Source organism: Piliocolobus tephrosceles, chromosome 1, assembly GCF_002776525.5.
Source record: "Piliocolobus tephrosceles isolate RC106 chromosome 1, ASM277652v3, whole genome shotgun sequence".
Lineage (NCBI taxonomy): Eukaryota > Metazoa > Chordata > Mammalia > Primates > Cercopithecidae > Piliocolobus > Piliocolobus tephrosceles.
The window spans coordinates 91,205,021-91,229,009 of NC_045434.1; the positions used below are offsets into that span (position 1 = coordinate 91,205,021).

At 47.0% G+C, this 23,989-nt stretch overlaps 3 protein-coding genes across 6 annotated transcripts in view; 2 read left to right on the forward strand and 1 right to left on the reverse strand.

Annotated features, from left to right (window-relative positions):
- Positions 1-1,228, reverse strand: part of S100A13 (S100 calcium binding protein A13) — an 18,916-nt gene extending 17,688 nt beyond the window's left edge. Inside the window, exon 1 of the mRNA XM_023213799.2 lies at positions 825-1,228. The gene's annotated coding sequence lies outside the window, so the exon portion shown is untranslated. The remainder of the gene's footprint in view (positions 1-824) is intronic.
- On the forward strand, positions 849-12,823 carry CHTOP (chromatin target of PRMT1). Of its 4 annotated transcripts, none has more exons than XM_023213794.1 (6): positions 849-1,210; positions 3,394-3,475; positions 5,125-5,278; positions 8,796-8,982; positions 9,788-9,925; positions 11,590-12,823. In XM_023213794.1, exons 2-6 carry the CDS (start codon positions 3,411-3,413, stop codon positions 11,793-11,795), a joined length of 750 nt encoding a protein of 249 aa, XP_023069562.1. In that variant the 5' UTR covers positions 849-1,210; positions 3,394-3,410; the 3' UTR covers positions 11,796-12,823. The 4 variants fall into 4 exon arrangements, with proteins under 4 accessions (XP_023069562.1, XP_023069563.1, XP_023069564.1 ...); XM_023213795.1 differs by having other exon boundaries at positions 8,799-8,982; positions 11,590-12,815; XM_023213796.3 differs by lacking the exon at positions 3,394-3,475 and having other exon boundaries at positions 1,072-1,210.
- Positions 12,824-20,719: 7,896 nt separating this feature from the next.
- On the forward strand, positions 20,720-23,852 carry SNAPIN (SNAP associated protein). The gene is made up of 4 exons (XM_023213803.2): positions 20,720-20,941; positions 21,193-21,239; positions 21,498-21,616; positions 23,231-23,852. The coding sequence occupies exons 1-4, from the start codon at positions 20,799-20,801 to the stop codon at positions 23,330-23,332; spliced, it is 411 nt and encodes a 136-aa protein (XP_023069571.1). The 5' UTR covers positions 20,720-20,798; the 3' UTR covers positions 23,333-23,852.
- The last annotated feature ends 137 nt before the right edge of the window (positions 23,853-23,989 follow it).

Here is a 23,989-nt window from a genome sequence, read left to right on the forward strand (position 1 = left end):
GGAAGGAAGGAAGGAAGGAAGGAAGGAAGGAAGGAAGGAAGGAAGGAAGGAAGGAATCCCTTAATTGAGTAGGACACACAGCTCATGCCTATAATCCTAGGACTCGGGAGGCTGAGGTGAGAAGATCACCTGAGCCCAGGAGGTCAAGGCTGCAGTGATCCGTGATTGATCGCGCCACTGACTCCAGCTCGGACAACAGAGCCAGACCCCGTCTCAAAACAACAACAAATCAGAAAGCTAGAAAAGAGAAATCCCTATCTAGTTCTGCCACAAAATAAACACGGATGGCAGGTGTGGAGGGAGGAGGACATGGAAGCGCAAACGAGGACACAAAGGTGCACCCCCCGCAAGAAGGATTAAACAGTATTTAGGCCAAGTTGGGAAGGGGAGGAAGTGAGGAGGAAAACATGGACGAGGGGTGTTGTTGGCCGGCGCAGGATGGGAGAGGAATGTGCTCCCAATACTGGCCTCCTGGGCCTTGGCGGGAGCATTTACGGCACTTTACAACTCTCAGACTGGGCGACTGGCCATGAGGGGAAAACCAGTGCAAATTCCCCAGGCCCAGTTGTCCGGAAGCAGACGAGGCAAGTCCGCGTAAAGATTTTTAGACGGTGTACCTTGCCTAAGGAACAGAGGGGCGAGGGAATTCGGGACCCAAACCCCGTCTAAGACCCAGATTGCTAACTACCCCAGGAGGTTGCAGTGTAACTTGAAGTCCCGGCACGCCCCGACAGGGCCATTGGCCACGCCCCCAGGGGGCGGGGCACTGCTTGTACCCCTGAGGTAAAGTTTGCTGAAGTTCGCCCTAAGGCTCCGCCTCTGACCTCTGCGCAGGCGTAGCTCAAATCTTTCACGCCCTCCAGTCGTGCACGGATCTGGCGCCTGACGTAATGGCGTAGACGCCATTTTAGCCGGTCCCACAAGCACTGCATGTGGCGGCCATTTTGTTTTGGACACCGAGCCGGAGCTGGCCGCCGCTGCAGACGAAAGGCAGGAACGGGCAGGCCGGGTGAGCAGACGGATCGGCCGGCTAGACAGCCAACCAGCAACAACGAACTGAGCTCGCATACTACCGCTTACGCATCTGACCAACCGCCCATCTAGCTAACCCGAGCCCCTCCACCGTCAACTCAGGTTCGGCCGGTCCCCGGCCCGCCTGCCGGAGCCGTGGTGGCAGCCCCGGGAGGAGCACTGGCGTCTGTTTCCTTCGGTGAGTTTCTGTAGTGAGAAGGAGCGGGGTGGGGGGGTCTTGGGGAGCGGAAGGGGCCGGCGGACGCGGAAAGGGGGTGGTGGCATGTGGACACAGCTGCGGTGTTGGAGCGTAGAGGCCCGGGGGAGGAGGCGGAGCCCCTGCGAAGGGGCGGGGGAGGGGCTGAACTGGAACCTGGTGGCGGGACTGATGGAGGTTGGGGTTTGATAGGGATAAAAAGGAAACTTGGGTTGAGCAAAAGTGGGGGTCTTGACAGGGCTTTGAGGATGGTAGGGAGATTAAGAAATACAAGACTTTGAGGAATGTTGGAAATTTCTTTAGGGTTAAGTTTTGTGGAGGGCTCTTTGCGAGCTCATTCCCCAGGTGAATTTAGAAAACCTTTCCTACTCTTAACTCCCCCAGATCGTTAGTTTCTGGTTAAAAAAGTCTCTAGTTGATTCTGGAGTTGAAAGCCAATTTTTAAACTAGGCTTTTTTTTTTTTTTTTTGAGACGGAATGTCGCTCTTGTTGCCCAGGCTGGAGTGCAGTGGCACGATCTCAGCTCGCCACAACTTCCGCCTCCCGGATTCAAGCGATTCTCCTGCCTCAGCCTCCCTTATAGCTGGGATTACAGCCATGCGCCACCACGCCCAGCTAATTCTGTATTTTTAGTAAAGGCGGGGTTTCTCCAGGTGGTCAGGCTGGTCTCGAACTCCCAACCTCAGGTGATCCGCCTGTCTCGGCCTCCCTAAGTGCTGGGAAAACAGGCGTGAGCCACCGCGCCCGGCCTATATTTTCACTTTAGATCAGTAGTTTTCAACTTTAACTGCACACTAGAAGCACCTAGATAGCTTTCCCTCCACCCCACAATTGTTCATTTCCAAACCTCGTTACTAGAGATTGTGGTTTGATTGATCTAGGCCCAGATATCTGTATTTTTTATTTTTTAAATTAATTTATATTGTTATAGAAACGGGGACTTGCCATGTCGCCCAGGCTGGTCTGGAGCTCTAGGGCTCAAGCATTCCGCCCACCTTGGCCTCCCAAGGTGCTGAGATTACAGGCGTGAGCCACCGCGCCAGGCCTGTCCGGCCCTTTAAAAGCTCCTTGGATAAGTCATATGTAGTCAAGGTTGAAAATGACTTCTCTAGAGGAAAAGCCAAACTCGACCGGGCGCGGTGGCTCACGCCTGTAATCCCGGCACTTTGGGAGGCCCAGGTGGGTGGATCTGGTGAGGTCAGGAGTTCAAGACCACCCTGGCCAACGTGGAGAAACCCAGTCTCTACTAAAAATACAAAAACAATTCGCCGGGCATGGTGGCACGGCCTGTAGTCCCAGCTACTCAGGAGGCTGAAACAGGAGAGTCACTTGAACCGGGAAGCAGAGGTTGCAGTGAACTGAGATCGTGCCACTGCACTCCAGCTTGGGCGACAGAGTGAGACTCTGTCTCAAAAAAAAAAAAGGCCAGACTCCATACTTTGATTGCTAAATTGGGTTCTGCCGTTTTTGAGAATTTCCTGGGTATTTTCTGGGCCTTGAAGTTTGTTTGGGGTTGTTTGTTTTAAAGAGATGGGGTCTCACTCAGGCCGGAGTGCAGTGGCGTCATCACAGTTCTTTGCGGCCTCCAACCCCTGGGCTCTACCACTTCTCCCACCTCAGCTCCCCCTGAGTAGCTAGGACCACAGGTGCTGGCCACCGTGCACCGCTATTTATTTATTTATTTATTTTCTTAGTAGAGACTGGGTCTCGCTTTGTTACCCAAGCTGGTCTCTTAACTCCTGGCTTCAAACCATCCTGTGCCCTCGCCCTCCCAAAGTGTTAGGATTACAGGTGGTGAACCACCACGCCCAGCCGCCTTGAAGTTATAGTAATCTGAGGTAATTGCCATAGAAATTTAAGCACTTTTGCTGGGCGTGGCACCTCACGCCTGTGATCCCAACACTGGGAGGCCAAGGTGGGAACATCCTTTGAGGCCAGGAGATTACAGCTGCAGTGAGCCACTGCAGCCAAGATCGTGCCACTGCATTCCAGCCTGAGTGACAGAGTAAGACCCTGTCTCAAAAAAAAAAAGAAAAAAAAGAAAAAGAAATTTAAGCACTTGAAATATAAGGCCTTTTTATTTATTGTTGACTTGGGCCTTGCCACTTATAAACATGATGTGGTCACTATTGTGATTTGCTCATTTTACATATTGCCCTTTGTAGATTCTCGGGATTTGAAGATGGCTGCACAGTCAGCGCCGAAAGTTGTGCTAAAAAGCACCACCAAGATGTCTCTAAATGAGCGGTGAGGCAGCCAACAGCAACTTCAGCTCCTTCCTAAGAAAACATTACTTAACTTGGCCCTGGGGTCCAGTGCTCAAAGCCAGTGTTAAGCTAAATACCAACAGAAGGCTACAGACCTCTGTTCTTAGTTGCATCTCATGTGGTACACAAAACAAATTGGGCGGTTGTTTCAAAACCCCTTATCAGTAGACTTTTATGTTAAGCTGTCTGAAATATTTATTTGGTGGGATGTATTTTAAAAGACTCCTAACACCCTCCCTTTTCACATTTTTTTACATTGATACAGGGGTCGTGCAGCACGGTAGCATGGTACCCTGGCTACGGTAGGCTTGCTGCCCAGTCCAAGGCCAGCAGTGTTGTGTCTGGCCTGTAAGAGGCAGGTAGCAAGCCATGAATATGTCCAAAGGTCCTTGAATGTCGTTCTTGGGCCTTGTAAGAGGCACTTGCTTTGCTCCATTTCACTTTCTTTCCATTCTGCTTTTAGTTTGGTTTTGTTTTGGATTCTTTTACAGTTAAGTGTTGTTCTCTTCCATTCCATTACACTTCCTTGACAGAAATAATGAGTCTCTTCACCGGCTCATAAATGATCGAACTAATCTAACTTTCAAAAGTAACTACTTGGAGTCAGAAAAAGTGATGATTTGAGACTAAGAAAAGTAAAGGTATTTAAAGGCAGTTTCTATTTCTGACAACTTTTGTTCATTAAGAGTCCCTTTGGCTGGGCTCAGTGGCTCATGCCTGTAATCCCAGCACTTTGGGAAGCTGAGGACGGATCACAAGGTCAGGAGTTCAAGACCAGCCTGGCCAACATAGTGAAACCCTGTCTCTACTAAAAATAGAAAAATTAGCTGGGCGTGGTGGCGCATGCCTGTAATCCCAGCTGCTCGGGAGGCTGAGACAGGAGAATCACTTGAACCCATGAGGCGGAGGTTGCAGTGAGCCAAGATCGTGCCACTGCACTCCAGCCCGGGCAACAGAGAACAGAGTGAGACTCCCTTTCAAAAAAAAAAAAAAAAGAGATTGCCTTTGATCAGTGATTTCATTAAGTTGACTTTAGACCACTGGAATTTACTTAATGTCTATTTTTGCCTCTTCTGAGGCGTATGTGCTTCTCTCCTTATCTCTGGCTATAGGCTAATTATTTATGTTTACATAATAATATTTATGTTTGCATGTTACTGAGTGACATATTTTAAAATGTGATACACTCCTGTAATTTATGAGAGTATGTTAATTACTGTGAGCTTTGAAGGTGCTCTAGTCCTTCCTCATATTTGGCCTTAGAATGCACCTTGGATACCCCAAGGTTTAGGCTTTCTTTGTTTGTCTTTGAAACTATATCTTCTGTCTCTTGTCATATCTGCTTACTGCGTGTTTTTCATACCTTCCACCTCTCTAAAAGCCGTTACCTGAGCCCTTGTTATCACTTTTGGTTGAATGTGCTGCACTTAGCTGCATTTCTGAGTTTCTGATTCTTGCAAGTTTGTGGAAACAGAGGAGTCTTTAACCCACATCAGCCTTGATCTAAGTGTACCACTTTACTTAAAAGTTCGTGGGATCTGGAGCTCCTGGTCTAGCAAGCCATGAAAATGCCAATAAATGTTTGTAATAAAGCTTTTATTTAAACATCCATTTTGTTCGACCTTGAAGCTTTACTAATATGCTGAAGAACAAACAGCCGACGCCAGTGAATATTCGGGCTTCGATGCAGCAACAACAGCAGCTAGCCAGTGCCAGAAACAGAAGACTGGCCCAGCAGATGGAGAATAGACCCTCTGTCCAGGCAGCATTAAAACTTAAGCAGGTGAGAGAATGGGTCTTAATGCTCCAGAAGCAGCTGGTGATCTCTGTCAGGGAGTCCACTGAGGCTGTCAGAACGTGATGGATGATTGCAAAGTGGTTCAGGGCAAAAAACTGAAACTTCTCTGGAAGAAAGAGAAGTGCAGAGAATTTCAATTTTGGCAGGTACCAATAAGTAACTTTTTATTGTCTTTCTCTTTTAGGGAGTTTGCCATCTATGTGGCCTGTTTCTGTTACCAATGAGTATTAATCTTTCGTTTTCTGATCTTTAATCCTTAACATAAATTAATGGCTTATTCCACAAAGAAACTTTATTTCAGCTTTAGATAATCTCACAGCATCCTTTACTCTCTGTTAAATGATTTACCCACCAGGGAAATAATTTTATTCTTGTTCCCCTAGTGCAGGGAGTTTGCATGGCCTTAGTCAAAGATTTTCAATGCTAAAATATACAGAGTAGAGTGACCTTCATTTCCACAGCACCTAAAGTTTTACCGGTAAAGTGGAGCAAGAGTACTGAGTAATTTGAGTTAGGGGTTTTCTTTCAAACTTACAGTGAGAGATAATCCTATTCCGACCTGAATAAAACCTACTCTTTATTATTCATAGAATTTATATGCAAGTCCGGACAGTGGCTGTGGAAGGATATGTCCAAGCTGTGGCTGGGCGTCTGGAGGGCGGTGCCATGCAACTGTAAGGGCTTTGGTAGCATTGCATGGCTGTGCATAAATTCAGCAGTTAAATATAACACCCTTACACCCCCACCCTGAACCACTGGGCTCACTGACCAAAAATAAACAAGACTTTCTGCTTCGGCTCTCTTAAGCCTTGGAGTGACTGGATTCCTCCCTGACTCAGGAAAGCAGCAAAAGGCACCACCATTTTCCAAGAGTAAATGGAAATTGCTGAAGATGAGTCTCTGACAGATCATTCCAAAAGACCTTTCAACAAGAAGCTTTAAGTTTAGGCTCTGCAGGAAGTAGTCCCGATCCAGAGTAGTAATATTCACTAGAATTTTTTTATGTGGTTTTGTTTTGTTCTTTTGAAACGGAGTCTCACTCTGTCACCCAGGCCATAGTGCAGTGGTGCAGTCTCAGCTCACCCACAGCCTCCACCTCCCGGGTTCAAGCAATTCTCCTGTCTCAGCCTCCCAAGTAGCTGGAATTACAGGCACCCGCCACCATGCCTGACTAATTTTTGTATTTTTAGTAGAGACGGGGTTTTGCCATGTTGGCCAGAATGGTCTTGAACTCCTGACCTCAAGTGATCTGCCTGCCTCAGCCTCCCAAAGTGTTTGGATTACAGGCATGAGCCACCGTGCCCAGCCAGAACTTTCTATAACGATGGAAATGTTCTGTGTTTGCTATCTGGTACAGTAGCCACTAGCCACATGTGGCTATTGAAAACTTTAAATGTGACTAGTGCAATTAAGGAGCTTAATTTTTTTTTAATTTAATTTTAGGCCAGGCCTGTAATCCCAGCACTCTGGGAGGCCAAGGCAGCCGGATCACTTGAGGTCAGGAGTTGGCGACCAGCCTGGCCAACACAGCAAAACCCCATCTCTACTAAAAAAAAAATTAGCTGGGCATGGTGACGCACACCTATAATCCCAGCTACTCGAGAGGCTGAGGCTGGAGAATATCTTGAACTCAGGAAGTGGAGGTGGCGGTGAGTGGAGATAGCACCACTGCATTCCAGCTTGGGCGACAGTGAGACTCTGTCTCAAGAAAATAAATAAAATTGACTTTTAATTTAGGCTGGGTCTGGTGTCTCACACCTGTAATCCCAGCACTTTGGGAGGCCTAGGCAGGTGGATCACCTGAGGTCAGGAGATCAAGACCAGCCTAGCCAATGTGACAGAAGCCTATCTCTACCAAAAATAAGCCGGGCGTGGTGACAGCGCCTGTAATCCCAGCTACTCGGGAGGCTGAGGCAGGAGAATTGCTTGAACCTGGGAGACGAAGGTTGCAGTGAGCCAAGATCGTGTCATTGCACTCCAGCCTGGGCGACAGAGCGAGACTCTATCTCAAAATAAAAATAATAATAATTTAAATAGCTACATGTAGCTAGAGGCTGTCTTACGCAGCACAGCTCTAGAGTGAAAACTAAGTGGTATAGTTGACATCCTTAAGTTTCCTGTTAATATTAAAGGCCAATATTGGTGGCAGTTAAGGATTGGAATGGATAAAGAACTTCCCGGCACAGTACAGTTCTCCCTTTAAAGCACAAAGCTTGGGAGAATTAATATATGCAGGATAACTGAATGCAAGAGACTTGTGGAATGCAGTCTAACCTCATAATTATGTGTTAATCAGGGGAGTAATAGGACAGGCCGTTATGGTTGGTTACACCTACTTATGCTAGATGCATAATGTTTGGAGCCGTTCCCACTGATTAGAAGCAATTTATGATCTTGTGCTAGAAAGTTAACAATAATGCTTCACAGCATCTTTTTTGAGAGAGATGATTAGAAAACACACACACACACACACACACACACACATTGGTAGTCACTTCTGGGTGGAGCTTGAAGGGGCCATAGAATTTATTTTCTTTCATATTGACTGATGACTTTATGGACAACTAGGCTTGCTAGGACCTTGGTTGTGTTCAGGGCTATGGCTGTCCCTTTTTCCTTTGAAGGAATTTAATTCAGATGTAGTCTTAATGGTTTTCTGAGAACAGATTCTTAAAAATACTCTATCTCTGTAGTGTGTCCTTGTCCTCATATATGGCCCTGAGTTTTGTAATCACCAGAATAATTCTAACATATGTTTGGCTGGCTGGCTGGCTGTGGAGATATATTGGAGTTACATGTTTATTTTGAATTTAAGGTCATCATATTGTTTTAAAGGAGCTGTTTGCAAGTGCAGGCATGGAATTAGGGATTTTTAAGAAATGAAAGGAGGTTTGACTTTCTTGTGTTTATTTACATCTTAAGGTAAAAAGTGGACCGTCTGGAAATAGATTCCCAGAGGAAAAATGGAGCACATGGGCCTCTTTGAGAAATCAATGTTGTTCTTAAGTCACAAGAACTCAAGTGAACTTGTAATTTAAGTTTTGCCCAGAGTATGATGAACTTCCTGTGGTGTTTGAGTAAGCCTTTGAAGACAGTGGTAGTCCGTGGGCAGGTATGAATCAAGTCATAAAATCGTCAACCTGTAGTTGAAAAGCAGTACAATCTAGGATTGAACTACAGAATGTTCTTACTGAAACTTAAATTTCAACTGGCAGTGTATGACTTACGTAGCCAAACTAGTGAGGTAATTTGTGGAGATGCCCATTTCATGGGACCACCCTTGAGCTTCTTGGAGTTTCTGCTCTGGATCAAAATTCTGCTGCTTGTATAACATGTTCTGAGGCAAAGGCTTGCTTCTGGTTTGGGATCCTTATGACACCCACAGCAGGTTTATCTCCCTTCACACCAGCATCTCACTTGCTTCTTTTTCTCTGCACTTTGAGTTGCCACATCCTGTTGAATTGCTTTTTTGATCTCAATCCCCTAACACCTTTTCTTCCAGAAGAGCTTAAAGCAGCGCCTGGGTAAGAGTAACATCCAGGCACGGTTAGGCCGACCCATAGGGGCCCTGGCCAGGGGAGCAATCGGAGGACGAGGCCTACCCATAATCCAGAGAGGCTTGCCCAGAGGAGGACTACGTGGGGGACGTGCTACCAGAACCCTACTTAGGGGCGGGATGTCGCTCCGAGGTCAGTGATGTGTACCCTGATAATTGTCGGGCCCTACTCCCTTCCCTTTTCTCTTGGGCTGCTTATGGACACGTTCGTTTAACATCTTTAAGCCTGAATTTGTATTAATATAATAACTTGTGAAATCACATATTTTTAATAGTGTTGCATGTCTTTTATCGATACCATTCCTTTTCTGATAATGTGCAATGGTGAGAGGCTATGACCTGCGTAACAACAGGTAATTCATGTCATCTCCATTCCATTTTAAAACACCCTGCTGCTGCTTGAATCAAAGCACATTCAAGTTCTTAGAAGTAAGTCAAACGTAAGAAATTTATAGGTCTTTTGACCTGTATCTAACTCTTTGTTCCTGGTGCTAGTAAAACACTGATACAGCTGGAAAAAGAGGACAAGTTGACCCACAGCACTTACCTATGTATGTTCATTTGGGGTACTCTTGTTCTGTTCCCTGTATAGTTCTTGTTCCCTAGAATAATCTGTTGAGATCAGGAACCATAGCAATTATTTTTAAATTTACCATAATGCTAGGCATCTATCTGATTATTCAGTAGATATTTATTAAATGTATGCACTTACTGATTGAATTAACTCCCAACTTCTTCCAAAAATGGATTTGTGGTCAGACTTGTTGAATTGATTGAATAAAGAGTAGGTTAATCTATTCGCAGTATGCAGCTTGCTCCAACCAACCTAAAAACTAACTGAATTACCCTCATTTAACCCTCACCGCCTGCCTTTGGTTAGAATCTACTTTGTGTCTCTTGGATTTACCTGCATATACATTGTATGCCTCCTCTCCAAGGTCAAAACCTGCTCCGAGGTGGACGAGCCGTAGCTCCCCGAATGGGCTTAAGAAGAGGTGGTGTTCGAGGTCGTGGAGGTCCTGGGAGAGGGGGCCTAGGGCGTGGAGCTATGGGTCGTGGCGGAATCGGTGGTAGAGGTTAGTCAGCTACCAACTTCAGAGAGTAGCTCCCCCTTACTTTCCTCCCTTAAAAACTCAGAGCCACCTTTCTGCACAGCTTCAAGTCATAGGCAGGCTTCTTTGTTTGTCTTGTTTTGTTATTTGAAACTGGCTTATTTTTCAAATTGCCATGCTGGTAGTGCAAAAGTCTCATCATTTTTCCAAGAATCAATCAAGTGCATATTATGGAGCCAGAGTATACACCATCTTCCTCCAGGCTCTTGCAAATTTAAATTGACCCCCAAAATGGTCAGTTTAGGTTTTACCTTTCTCTGCCCCTGCCCCACCACACACTACCCTGTAGCTCCAGATCCTAGTTTGAGTCACATGACAATATAGAAGAGAGAGAGGTACAAAGATGAAGCAGAGTTAAGAGGGTGGTGAGACTTGGAGCTGGGCATTGGCTCTGAAAACAGATAAATTCAGTGTCACATTTTTGCCTGTGGAGAACCAGAGATGACTTTTTTTGCTCAAGGTAGAGAGCAAGATGGAATTATCATCAGTTGACTAACTGGCTCTTGTTGATAATCTTGCCTTTGAAATTTATTGAAGTTTGTCTTGTGACCTCATGACCCAGATTGGCAAAGAGTTGAATGGTGTTGCTGTTGTTAATACTAAATCTCATGGGAGCTTTCTGGTTCAGAGCTTAGTGGAAAACTCCCAACAACACCTGTCCCGGAAAAAAACACTATTGTAGCCCCTGTATATATTTGCTTTGGTTCTCTTAAAAGGTGTCTTGGGTCTTCCATAACTTCTGACCTTGAAGTTGCCAAGGAATAATAACTTAGAAAAGTTGATAACCAGGGGCTTGTTTTCTGCTCTCCCATTATATGATACTTGGCTTACTGAGTGAAGTGCAAGCTAGTTTGGGTTTCAGGATGAAATAACATGTTTCCAAATTATCTTGACTTGGATTCTGATAGAGAGACATCACGAGGGTGGCAGAGACTAAAATAGCTTTTCAAAAAGCTGAGTTTGTTTTGTTAACTGAATTCAGACTACTCAGATAACCACAATTGTCATAAGGTAACTAGAATTAGAGGTAGAGATAGCTAGGACAACTCAAAATATTTTTTCAAATCTCCCCTACATTGTTCTTTTGTCAGAAAAACTCCTCAGTCTCCTGACACATGAGGTCAGTTAGCTCATTAGACTTGATAAGCTTAAGGAAAGATGAGATGACTTTCCAGAAGGGTCTCCAGTAAACTTAATTTGAAAACTGTCTATCTTCACACCCCTCATTCTCTGTGCCCTTGTTACCACCTCTCTATCTTACTAAATGGGGTTATCTATCACGTATTTTAATTATGAACTTAGTGAATCTCAAATGTTAGGTAATTTTATCTTAGGATCGATTAAGGTTTTTTAAAATTAGAGTTGTCAGTTAATTATTTTCCTTTATTGATAGAATAAAAATGGTTAAAATAGCATTTAGAGATGATCATGTGATAGGGGATTCATTATGTGTGCTTTCCATGTGCTGCTTTCTACCCAGTGTGTTTCCTGTTTTTCCAGATTTCTCCTCTTTGCCCTGCCCTTCAGTTTTCTCAGCTAGGCCCCACTGCTCTAAGGGGCATTTACTACAGCACCTATTAAACTTACTTGTAACTGTCTCTTTTTTTTTTTCCCCCTCTTTGGGCTAGGTCGGGGTATGATAGGTCGGGGAAGAGGGGGCTTTGGAGGCCGAGGCCGAGGCCGTGGACGAGGGAGAGGTGCCCTTGCTCGCCCTGTATTGACCAAGGAGCAACTGGACAACCAATTGGATGCATACATGTCGAAAACAAAAGGACACCTGGATGCTGAGTTGGATGCCTACATGGCGCAGACAGATCCCGAAACCAATGATTGAAGCCTGCCCACCCTCCCATGAGAGACTCTTGTTAGTCAACACATCTGTAAATAACCTTGAGATAACAGATGAGAAGAAATCTGATTGATGCTGGATGGACCTATCACAATAGGTTGTGGACTGACTTACCACCAGCTTGTGCATTTAGTGTGTTACTTTTTGATACTGTGTTGTATGAAACCCTTTTGTCCTTTGATTTGGTTTTTTGTTTTTGTTTTTTTTGTGGGGTGGGGGGTTCCCCTCCTTTGCCCAGACTTCTCTTTGAACACAAATGCATTAGCCTTGTGGCTAGGACACCCTCTTCCTACCTCTGTCTCCCCTCACTTGTCATATGCTATGACATGGTAACATTTCTTTTGTTCATCTCTGTTGCCCCCACAGAAAGATGCCAGAAAAACTGGTCAGTGTTCCTCCCTGATGCTTAGGTTTCTGAGATAGGGTTCTGTTACATCCTCTTTGATAGCCTATTTAAGATGTTTAGAAAGTCTGGAGCTCAAAAATGCATTCTTCCACATTGATAATTTAGTAAACTGAGAACATTGACATCACTACAGGGCAGCATAAGAGGTTGCTTACCTGTGGTAGCAGCTCTGATTTGATTGAAGTTGCTGCCATGTACATTGACACCACATATACCATAACCAGCGTGCTGGGTTGAATTGCACTTTCTACCCTTGTATGAGATTTACAAACTTTCCTCCAGGGTGTGTATCATGTCCAGAGGGGTACTGTAGGGTTGGTTTATACTGCAATATAGAGGAAGAAGCCATTTGATTTGGTAGGTGTGTCAGAAGGAAGAATGATGGCAGATGAACTGCTGGAAGAGGTCAGAAGATACCCGTACTAAAATGCAATTATATCCTCATGTTTATCCCAAACTAATTTTGGACTTTCCCACTCATTAGCTTTGTTTCACCTTTATTTCCCTTGAAGGTTCAATTAAGTTCAACCATATTCTATCAACTATTCCAGTTTCAGTGGAATCTTGTATTTCTGGTTCATTATCGCAAATCGTTTGCTCAGATCCACCCAGGACTCTCTTTATTTGGGGTGCCTCAAAGTACCATGGCTACTTTAATGATGTCTTTTTTTTTTTTTTTCCTTTTTTTTTTTTTTTTTTTTTGTGACAGAGTCTCGCTCTTGTCACCAGGCTGGAGTGCAGTGGCGTGATCTTGGCTCACTGCAACCTCCAACTCCCTGGTTCGAGCGATTCTCCTGCCTCAGCCTCCCAAGTGGCTGTGACTACAGACATGTGCCACCACACCCAGTTAATTTTTGTATTTTTAATAGAGACGGGGTTTCGCCCCATTGGCCAGGATGGTCTTGATCTCTTGACCTGGTGATCCACCCACTTCAGCCTCCCAAAGTGCAGGGATTACAGGCGTGAGCCACTGCACCTCGCTACTTTGATGATGTCTTGATATACCTCTTGTGTGTTTGAGAGTCTCTTCCTACTTGTGTTAAAATTCTGGAGAGCCTGTGGCTTAGAGCAGAAGGTGAAGAATTTGATTTCCTCAGAGCTCTGCAGAAATAATACCATGCCCACAAAAACTCGAGGAGGATTGTCTTGGGCAACATTCTGGGCCCTTGGGCCCTGGCACATACTTGCCTTTTTCCCTGTGTTGCAGAAGAGAAAAGAACCTGGTAGTGCCCAGCCAAGCCAGTTGTCATTGGGCTGCCTTCACTCTAAACTGCTAGGAGGTTGTACTTACTGGGGCCTGGGAAGGAAATTTTGGTCAGGACAACCCAAATTTGAATCCTGACTGTGATGTGGGGTGTCTGAAGGTGCTAAGGGAGATGGGCAGTGGGGTCTAGCAGAAGGCTACAGGTTGGACAGTGACTGCAGAACTGAACCCCCAGTTCAGCTCCCTCTGCCTTTTCCAGTGCTAAAGCACGACGACTTCCCCTTCCCCAACCACCCCAACAAGTGCAAGATGCCAGGCTCCCTCCCACCCCAGAGGAGACGTTTAAGAGTTCTGTATGAAGGAGGTGACTGCCATAGCCTAGGCTTTTATCTCTCTACCTCTATGTCCTTCCTACCTCATGAAAGAGTTTATCCCCAAATTCCCCCCAAGTGGGGCACAGGGAACTCTCCTATCAGCCAAGGGTCCTCCAGCCCCACCTCCTGATCACTACAGTTCCCAGGGTCTCTTGAGGCCTGTATCCCTGTCATCCTCAGTCACTGGTTGTATGGGACAAGGTGAGTAAACCTGACCACCTCTGGGTCAGCCTTTCATTCAGCTGCCATGTGCTGAGGGCTTGCCATGCTAACCAAGGCATCTTTTGTAAGGATGGGAGCACAGGGAAGAGGTTGATGAGCTGGATCTTGTAAGACGGGAAAGTATAGAGAAAAGAATATACCAAGCAGAGGAAACCCAAGTGTAAAGGTACACTGCTGAAAGAACACCTGAGGCTGGGCACAGTGGCTCATGCCTGTAATCCCAGCACTTTGGGAGGCTGGGGTGGGCACATCACCTGAGGTCAAGAGTTCGAGACCAGCCTGACAAACACAGAAACCCCATCTCTACTAAAAATACAAAATAAGCTGGGCATGGTGGCACATGCCTGTAATCCCAGCTACTCAGGAGGCAGAGGTTGCAGTGAGCTGAGATTGCGCCATTGCACTCCAGCCTGGGCAACAAGAGCGAAACTCCATCACAAAAAAAGGTTCTGCTACTCTAGCTCCATGGACCCACCAGCAGGGATTAGGGTAGAGTCTCCCACTTATGCCTGGGTGGGCTCTCCCACCTACATCACACCCTGGCTAGTGACCCAGTCAGGTGTGCTGGGGACCCTGGCTGACCACCTGTTCCAGGGGCAAGGAAGGAAGGAGAGGGGAGCATTGTGAAGCAGGGCAGGATGACTCCTGATGGTGGAGACTGAGGCCCTGGACAGCTCTGGGACCCTTAATGGTGGCAGCAGCCCCCAGTCATAGGCCTCAAACTGTGTGGGCAACCTGGGACAGCTAAGATCCCCATGAGGTCTCTCTAAAGGATTCACTAAATGCTCCATTTAGGCTTGGTTTTGGGGTTTTGTTTTTTTTTTTGGTGTCCCGTTCTGTCACCAGACTGGAATGCAGTGGTGCAATCTCCGCTCACTGCAAACTCCCACTCCCTGGTTCAAGCAATTCGGCCTCAGCCTCCCAAGTAGCTGGGATTACAGGCACGCGCCACCACGCCCAGCTAATTTTTGTATTTTTAGCAGAGACAAGGTTTCACCATGTTGGTCAGGATGGTCTCGATCTCCTGACCTTGTGAGGATTACAGGCGTGAGCCACCACGCCGGGCAATTTAGTTTCTTACCCTTTAGTGTAAGGTGATTATCAGCTCAAGATTTAAACACATCCATGAGGAGATGGGAGAAGGGGTTCCCTCAGAAAGTCCTAAAGCTTTCCTCGGGAATTTTTTTTTTTTTTTTTTTTTTTTTTTTGAACAGAGTTTCACTCTTGTTCCCCAGGCTGGAGTGCAATGGCACAATCTTGGCTCACCACAACCTTTGCCTCCCAGGTTCAAGCGATTCTCCTGCCTCAGCCTCCCCAGCAGCTGGGATTACAGGCATGCACCACCACACCCGGCTAATTTTGTATTTTTAGTAGTGACAGGGTTTCTTCATGTTGGTCAGGCTCATCTTGAACTCCTGACCTCAGGTGATCTGGCCGCCTCGGCCTCCCAAAGTGCTGGGATTACAGGCATGAGCCACCGCACCCAACCTCCCCTTTGGATTTTAATTCAAAGCATATACTCTCAAGGAGTTTAATTTCAAGAGGAAAGCCAGTTCAGACAACAGAGAAGAGAAAGGAGATGGAGGAAAGGTAGACGGGGAAGATAAAAGAAGAAAGGCCCCTAATGCTTTCCTCAGCACTGCCAAGGCAGGACCTCACCTTCAGCCTCTGACCCTTTTGTGATAAGCAGGAGTCCTAGGGTCTGGCCAGATATTCACCCATGGGGGATGTAGGGGGATGGCAGCTCTCCAGGCGCACCAGTTAAGATGGCTAGAACCACAGACCTGACTGCCTGCCCTAACCCCTCCCAGCTCCCGGCTCTACTGCTGCCCCTCCGGTTCTTCCAGTGAAGCATGGTAAGGCTCCCCAAACAGAGGTTTGGCCTCCCAGAAAGCAGGATGAACCAGGAATATCCTCATCCCTATCCTTTGGAGCTCACAGAGGCCCAAAGAATTCTCACTCTCAGGTCTTCCTCCCCAGTTAAAGGCATTACCAGACACACCATTCTGTGAACCCTGTCTCCCACAAGAAAGGCCTTCTTCTAAGCCCCACCCAGGCTCTACAGAGGGTGCAGGTTGCAGGTGGCAGGTGGCCTCCAGGCAGAGGGCACTATGTGTACTGCCTGAGAGTACAGCATGTTCCTGCAGAGCTTCCACATGGGCCTACCCCAGAACCCACCTTGAGGTAGCCAGCAAGAAGGCAGTTCAACCTAAGCATGGGGAGAACAGAGTCAGAAGAGAGGGTCTGAGAGGTAGGGAAGAGCCAGCGCTTCCAGGAGATGAGAAGAGACCTAAAGTCTAGAACAGAAAGGCTTGTAGTCACTGAAATCCCAAAAGCACCCAACTCATCACCCTAAGATTATATATATATATATATATATATATATTATTTTTTTTTTTTTTTTTTCAACAATGTCTGGATCTCAGACCTGGTGGCTAGGGCTCTTCCCTATGTACTCTAACTCTAGGAATAACAGCTGCTCCTAACACCTGCTCTTCCTATGTGCTTTAGAGTTCTCTCTGCTTATTAGCCAATTCCTCATTACTCCAATCCCCTGTTATCAACTAGAGTTGATAATTCTTTACAGTAAACTCTCCCTGTTGATACTGTGTCATTTGTCTCTCTTGATTGGACGCTGACATACAAACAAGTGGTTGTGTGTGCAGTAGTTGGTTGGGAAGGGGCATTCTTAGGACCTATATCTTCAGTCTCTCTGGAAAAGCCAGGGCCTGGAGGAGGGCGGGCCACAGCTGTATGATACAGGTGAAGTTAGGGAGGAAGGGGGTTTTGTGCTGAATACCTTGGGCCTAGAGTGTGATACATGTTTAGAGAATGAAAAATTACACTAGCACTGGCCTTCAGCCTATTATCAAACTTCAAGGATTCTTCAAGACCCTTGCCCAGTTTTCCTCACAAGTGTCCCAGGAACAAAGGAGAGAGTCTAAAATTCCTTTCAGCACTAATTTTTTCTAAGCAGGCATATTATGAAATCTGACTAGTATTTTAGAATGCAGACTGACCTGGAATATACAGACTACAGGCAAGAAGATCAGGAGGCCTTTGCAGTAGACCCCATGAGAGATAAAGGTCAAGAAAAAGGAAAGCATAAAAACAAAACACATGCTTTTCCTCAGAGAACTAGCCTTCAAAGTCAGATTACTAGATAACCACACTAAAAAAATTATTTGTTGTTGCTGGGCACGGTGGCTCACGCCTGTAATCCCAGCACTTTGGGAGGCTGACGCAGGTGGATCACCTGAGGTCAGGAGTTTGAGACCAGCCTGGCCAACATGGTGAAACCCCATCTCTACTAAAAATACACAAATCAGCCAGGCGTGGTGGCAGGCGCCTGTAAGCCAGCTACTCAGGAGGCTGAGGCAGGAGAATTGCTTGAACTCGGGAGGCAGAGGTTGCAGTGAGCCAAGATTGCGCCACAGCACTCCAGCCTGGGCAACAAGAGTGAAACTCCGTCTGGGGAAAAAAAAAAACAAAAAACCAGGCATGCTGGCGGGCACATGTAATCCCAGCTACTCGGGAAGTTGAGGCTGGAGAATCACTTGAACCCGGGAGGTGAGCAGAGATCACACCCCTGCACTTCAGCCCAGGCAACAAAGCAAGACTCTTAAAAAAAATTTTTTGTTGTTGTTGTTTATCGAAATTCAAATTTACCTGGTGTCCCAAGTGTTTTGTTTATTCTGTTTGCTAAATCTGGTATTAGGGAGCATTTAATCTAAAGAGTTGAAGAGGCACCTGAAAGGACAGTGCCCTAACCCAAGGGCTTCTTGTGCAAACAGTGGACCAACAACCTCCAAGGCCCTTTCCCAGCCCAGGTCAACACCTGTTTTCTCTCTCCAGTACAAGCCCTAGCGATTTCAACACTTTTCCATTCCTCTTTAACACTGTCACCACTCTCTCCCCTGGGCTTCCTTTTCCCAAGGCCCAACTATGAAGCAGGTTGCAGTTGCCTTGCCACTTATTCCCAAAGTAAGCTCCTAGCCTCTCACAAGAGCATTACTCTAATCACCAGAGAGGAAGATACAGGGACACAAGTGTAATCAACGACAAAAAGTGTTGTTTTTGGGGTGTGTGTGTGTGTGTGTGTGTGTGTGTTTTAGACAGAATCTTGCTCTTTCACCCAGGCTGGAGTGCAGTGGCGTGATCACAGCTCACTGCAACCTCTACCTCCCAGGCTCAAGCGATCCTCCCACCTCAGCCTCTTGAGTAGCTGGAACTACAGGTGTGTGCCACCATGCCCAGTTATTTTTTTTTTTAATCAAATTTTTTGTAGAGATGGGAGTTTCCCTATGTTGCACAGGCTGGTCTTGAACTCCTGGCTTCAAGCATTCCTCCTGCCTCAGCCTCCCAAAGTGCTGGGATTACAGGCGTGAGCCACCCCACCCAGTGTAAGTGTATAAGATTTTAAAAGTTATCACAGTTGGGGCTGGGCTTGTTGGCTCACGCCTGTAATCCCAGCACTTTGGGAGGCCGAGGTGGGAGGACTGCTTGATCCAGGAGTTCAAAACCAGCCTGGGCAACATAGAGAGGTCTTGTCTCTACAGAAAATTAAAAAAAAAAAAAAAAAAAAAAAAAAAAGTTATCACAGTTGGGGTCTCAGGTTTAGAGCTGCTGACCACCAAATCTCACAGTGATTCAAATGCCTTATCTTCCTTTATTACTGAAGATGAAGCTTGAGGTTGAACATTCTGGTGCCTATTTATCACTATGGATGCCTTTGCCTGTCCTCCAGAAGCATTTCTGCACATACATCCTTCCCCATGGCCTAGGGAATTGGGAGCCACTGGAACAAATTAGAGCCTAGGAGACAGATGTAAATTACCTGGAAAGCCATGAAAAACCACACCAAATCCAAAAGGAATCATTGTCTTCATAATTCTCAGGGAAAAAGAAACCCATGGAAGGTTGTCTTGAGGCCAGGAGTTTGAGAACAGCCTGGGCAACATAGGGAGACCATGTCTCTACCAAAAAAATTTAAAAATTAGCCAGACATGGGGGCAGGTGACTGTAGTCCCAGTTACTTAGGAGGCTGAGGCAGGAGGATGGCTTGAGCCCAGAAGTTTGAGGTTACAGTAAGCTATGATAACAGCACTGCACTCCAGCTCCAGCAACAGAGTGAGTACTCGTCTCTAAAAATGAAAGGAAAAAGAAGTGAACTAAGGAAACTTTAAAAGTTATTTTTATTTTTTGAGACAGGGTCTCACCCTGTCACCCAGGCTAAAGTGCATGCAGTGCCACGATCTTGGCTCACTGTAGCCTCGACTTCCTGGGCTCAAGGTCCTCCTACTTCAGCCTCCCAAGTAGCAGGGACCACAGCTGTGAGCCACCATGCCTGGCTAATTTTTTATTTCCTGTAGAGACAGGGTCTCACTAGGTTTGTTGCCCAGACTGATCTCAAACTCCTGGGCTCAGGTGATCCTCCCGCGTCAGCCTCCCAAAGTGCTGGGATTACAGGAGTGAGCCACCATGCCCGGCCTGCATGTTTATATTATTCAACCTTAAAAAGGAATGAAATTCGGATACATGCAGTTTTGTACATATTTAATGCCATTAAAAATATACTCTTTAGAAATAGACCAGGCGTGGTGGCTTACGTCTGTAATCCCAGCACTTTTGGAGGCTGAGATGGGAGGACCACCTGAGCCCAGGAGTTCCAGACTAGTCTGGGCAACAAACATAGTGAGATCTCTTCTCTACAGAAAATAAAAATTAATCAGGCATGGTGGCTAACACTTCTGGTCCCTGCTACTTAGGAGGCTGAAGCAGGAGGACCTCTTGACCCCTAGAGGTGAAGGCTACAGTGAGCCAAGATGGTGACACTGCACTCCAGCCTAGGCAACAGAGAGAGACCCTGTCTTAAAAACAACCAACCACAAAAAACTCTTTAGAAACAGAAAACGGGCCGGGCGCGGTGGCTCAAGCCTGTAATCCCAGCACTTTGGGAGGCCGACACGGGCAGATCACAAGGTCAGGAGATCGAGACCATCCTGGCTAACATGGTGAAACCCCGTCTCTACTAAAATACAAAAAACTAGCCAGGCGAGATGGCGGGCGCCTGTAGTCCCAGCTACTCGGGAGGCTGAGGCAGGAGAAGGCCGTGAACCCGGGAGACGGAGCTTGCAGTGAGCTGAGATCCGGCCACTGCACTCCAGCCTGGGCGACAGAGCGAGACTCTGTCTAAAAAAAAAAAAAAAAAAGAAAGAAACAGAAAACGATATTATGAATATAATGTGATTTTCTCATAAAGTTTTTTGTTTTTGGTTTGTTTTCGGTTTTTGTTTTTGTTTTTGTTTTGAGGTGGAGTCTCTCTGTTGCCCAGACTGGAGTGGCAGTGGCGCGATCTCGGCTCACTGCAACCTCTGCCTCCCGGGTTCAAGCGGTTCTCCTGTCTCAGCCTCCCAAGTAGCTGGGATTACAGGCACCTGCCACCACACCCGGCTATCTCATAAAGTTAACATGGGAAGGCTATGGACAACCGAAGTTATTCGTGTTTATTTTCACCTTTGGAGAAAACAAAAAGTATCCACTCCAAAAACTGGTTCCTTTCTACAACCTGACCTTTGAGGATCTTCAAGACCAGCCACAAGGCCTCTACTCCTAGGGCCTGGCCCTCCTCCCAGCCCGGCTCGCTCCAGACTCCATTTCCCAGACACCCCAGTGCCTTGGTGGAGACAGCATTTCCCGGACGCCCCCTCGCGGGGCAGTGCGGCGCGGCTCCGGTTCCCGGCGGCCCTCGCGGCAGGTTCCGGGCGTCAGGACAGTTCGTGATGGCGGGGGCTGGTTCCGCCGCTGTGTCGGGGGCAGGGACACCGGTGGCGGGGCCCACAGGCCGCGACCTCTTCGCTGAAGGGCTGCTGGAGTTCCTGCGACCCGCTGTGCAGCAGCTCGACTCTCACGTGCACGCCGTCAGGTGCCCGGGAGGGAAGTTGGGGGCGGGACCTGTCTCTCTGGCTTTGTAGGGGCGGGGCCAATAAAGTGTTCTAGCTGGGAGTGGGCATAAATTTAGGAAACTGGTTCGAGGCGGGGAGGACAGGTGGAAGGCCACAGGTGGAGGGTTCAGCGGAGGCCGGCTTCTCTCAGTACTTGGTAAATACGTAGGGGGAGTTCGTTTCCTGAGCTCCGGTAACTGCCTGACCGTGTAGGCCTTGTACCTCTTTGCAGAGAGAGCCAGGTAGAGCTCCGGGAACAAATTGACAACCTAGCCACAGGTGAGTGAGCATCCCTGTATACCCGGAACCCTTCAGCCACTTTCAGGACCTTAGGTTTTTGCCAACCCCTGGCCTGGGTTTCTATCGCTCGCTTCCAGGGCATCAGGGCTGCCAAAGGACTCCTCCTTTCAGGGATGTCTTAAATCTATAATGGCTGTGGCCCGTTTGGGTGCAAGTGTTTTCCCTCCCGTTACCAGCCTGCTTTCCCTCAGAACAAGAGATGAGCCATTAGATCTTAGCTTCACCTTGCATCCCCAGAACTGTGCCGCATCAATGAGGATCAGAAGGTGGCCCTGGATCTTGACCCGTATGTTAAGAAGCTACTTAATGCCCGGCGACGCGTTGTCTTGGTCAACAACATTCTACAGAATGCTCAGGTAAAAGAATATCATACCTGTGATTCTTTGCCCTTTTTTGTAAGTCCTTAACACAGTGAAAGCGGCTGTAATTTTAAAACAGCGAAAAGGAAATTAACTTCTCTCAGTACTTGGAAAATACCTAGGAGAATTCGTCTTCTTCTCAGTATTCAGTTGCTGCCATTTACATTCTTTTGTGTGTGTATGTGTGTGTGTGACGATCTCCCTCTGTCACCCAGGCTGGAGTGCAGTGGCTCAATCTCAGCTCACTGCAACCTCTGCCTCCTGGGCTCAAGCAATTCTGCCTCAGCCTCCTGAGTAGTTATGACTACAAGCGTGCACCACAACGCCCAGCTAATTTTTGTATTTTTTTCTAGAAGTAGGTAGGGTTTCGCCACGTTGCCCAGGCTGGCCTGGAACTCCTGGGCTCAAGTGAGCTTCCTACCTCAGCCACCCGAAGTGCTGGGACTACAGGAGTGAGCCGCCACACCTGGCTATTTATTTTTATGAGACAAGGTCTGTCACCCAGGATGGAGTGCAGTGGTATGATCACGGCTCACTGCAGCCTCTACCTCCCAGGTTCAAGCCATCCACCCACCTCAGCCTCCCAAGTAGTTGGGACTACAGGCATGCACCCCCATGTCCAGCTAATTTTTGTATTTTTTTTTCTAGAAACAGGGTTTCACCATGTTACCCAGGCTGGTCTCAAACTCCTGCACGCATGTGATCCACCTGCCTGGGCCTCCCAAAACTCTGGGATTACAGGTGCGAGCCACTGAACCCGGCCTGCCTGGCCTTTTTTCTTTTAATAAAAAGACAGGATTGGCCGGATGAGGTGGCTCATGCCTGTAATCCCAGCACTTTGGGAGGCCGAGGCAGGCGGATCACCTGAGGTCGGGGGAGTTTGAGACCAGCCTGACCAACATGGAGAAACCCTGTCTCTACTGAAAATACAAAATTAGCAGGGTGTGGTAGCACATGCCTGTAATCCCAGCTACTTGGGAGGCTGAGGCAGGAGAATCGCTTGAACATGGGGGACAGAGGTTGTGGTGAGCTGAGATCGCACCATTGTACTTCAGCCTGGGCAACAAGAGTAAAACTCCGTATCAAAGAAAAAGGATCTTACTATGGTGCCCAGGCTGGTTTCGAACTCCTGGGCTCAAGTGATCTTCCTGCCACTTCCTCCTCAAGTGCTGGGATAGACATGAGCACCATGCCTGGCCTATTTTTTTTTTGAGACGGAGTTCTCCCTGTCACCCAGGTTGGAGTGCAGTGGCCAGTGGCGCGATCTCAACTCACTGCAACCTCCACCTCCCAGTTTCATGCAATTCTCCTGCCTCAGATTACAAGCACCCGCCACCATGCCCAGCTAATGTTTTTGTATTTTTAGTAGAGACAGGTTTTACCGTGTTGGTCAGGCTGGTCTTGAACTCCTGACATCAGGTAATCCACCCGCCTCAGCCTCCCAAAGTGTTGGGATTACAGGTGAGCCACCATGCCCCACCTACATTCTTATATATGCTTTAGAAGACTGACTTTGAGGTAGACCAAGCCCGGTATTTTTCAGCACCTAGTTCACTTATACTCTAAAGCCTTTCACAGTGGTTAAGATGCCAAACCTCCCTTGTCTTGCAGGAACGACTGAGGCGGCTAAACCACAGTGTTGCCAAGGAAACAGCCCGCAGGAGAGCAATGCTGGATTCGGGAATTTACCCCCCTGGCTCCCCAAGCAAGTAACAGATGAGCCTATGGACTCAGTAGCGCAAGTACTGTTCCCAGCTGCCTTGTTTCGACAGACATGCAAAGATCCTAGGAGACAGTCCCCTTAGACCTTCAGACATTTAAAAAGGCAGCTGTATGGTTTGTTTGAAGCACTTTGTCTTACTCATTTATGTAGGGGCCCCAGGAAAGCTACACACAGCCAGAATGAGGTTCCCAAAGGACTTACGTTATGGCTCTTGCTTCCTTTAACAAATGAGCAGAGGCCTCTACTTTTTTTTAACCTGCATACTTGAGGCTTACCTTCTTCAGGCCTAGTTTTAACCAGAGGGGCTTCTTTTGTTACATGCCTAGTTACATGGGTCTGGGCAGCATGTCCTCTACCTGTAACTTCTCATTTTCCTGTTTACACTGGGGATTTGGAGAGGGCAGGCAAAGTCAAAGTGAATGACCTCTGTCCACCCACTTTTTTATTGCACTGGCTTCAATACAGTAGCAGTGTTGATAGAATCATTTTATTCAATAAATACTTAAAACGGTATTCTAGTTTACTCTGGTATATGGAAAGGTGCCAGGAGTATGTACTTTAATTCAAAGACAGCTTCAAATTGTGATCTGAGTATTTATAATTAAGACTCAAATATTATTTTCAGCTCAAGAGTATACAAAGCAAAA

What these genes read in the sequence shown, in the direction of transcription:
- CHTOP (XM_023213794.1), top strand. Translation starts at nt 3,411, where the DNA reads ATGGCTGCACAGTCAGCGCCGAAAGTTGTGCTAAAAAGCACCACCAAG. An exon ending in AAGATGTCTCTAAATGAGCG is followed by an intron (nt 3,476 to 5,124) that starts GTGAGGCAGCCA and finishes TCGACCTTGAAG; the next exon opens with CTTTACTAATATGCTGAAGA. An exon ending in GGGCGGGATGTCGCTCCGAG is followed by an intron (nt 8,983 to 9,787) that starts GTCAGTGATGTG and finishes CTCCTCTCCAAG; the next exon opens with GTCAAAACCTGCTCCGAGGT.
- SNAPIN (XM_023213803.2), top strand. Translation starts at nt 20,799, where the DNA reads ATGGCGGGGGCTGGTTCCGCCGCTGTGTCGGGGGCAGGGACACCGGTG. An exon ending in AATTGACAACCTAGCCACAG is followed by an intron (nt 21,240 to 21,497) that starts GTGAGTGAGCAT and finishes TTGCATCCCCAG; the next exon opens with AACTGTGCCGCATCAATGAG. An exon ending in ACATTCTACAGAATGCTCAG is followed by an intron (nt 21,617 to 23,230) that starts GTAAAAGAATAT and finishes CTTGTCTTGCAG; the next exon opens with GAACGACTGAGGCGGCTAAA.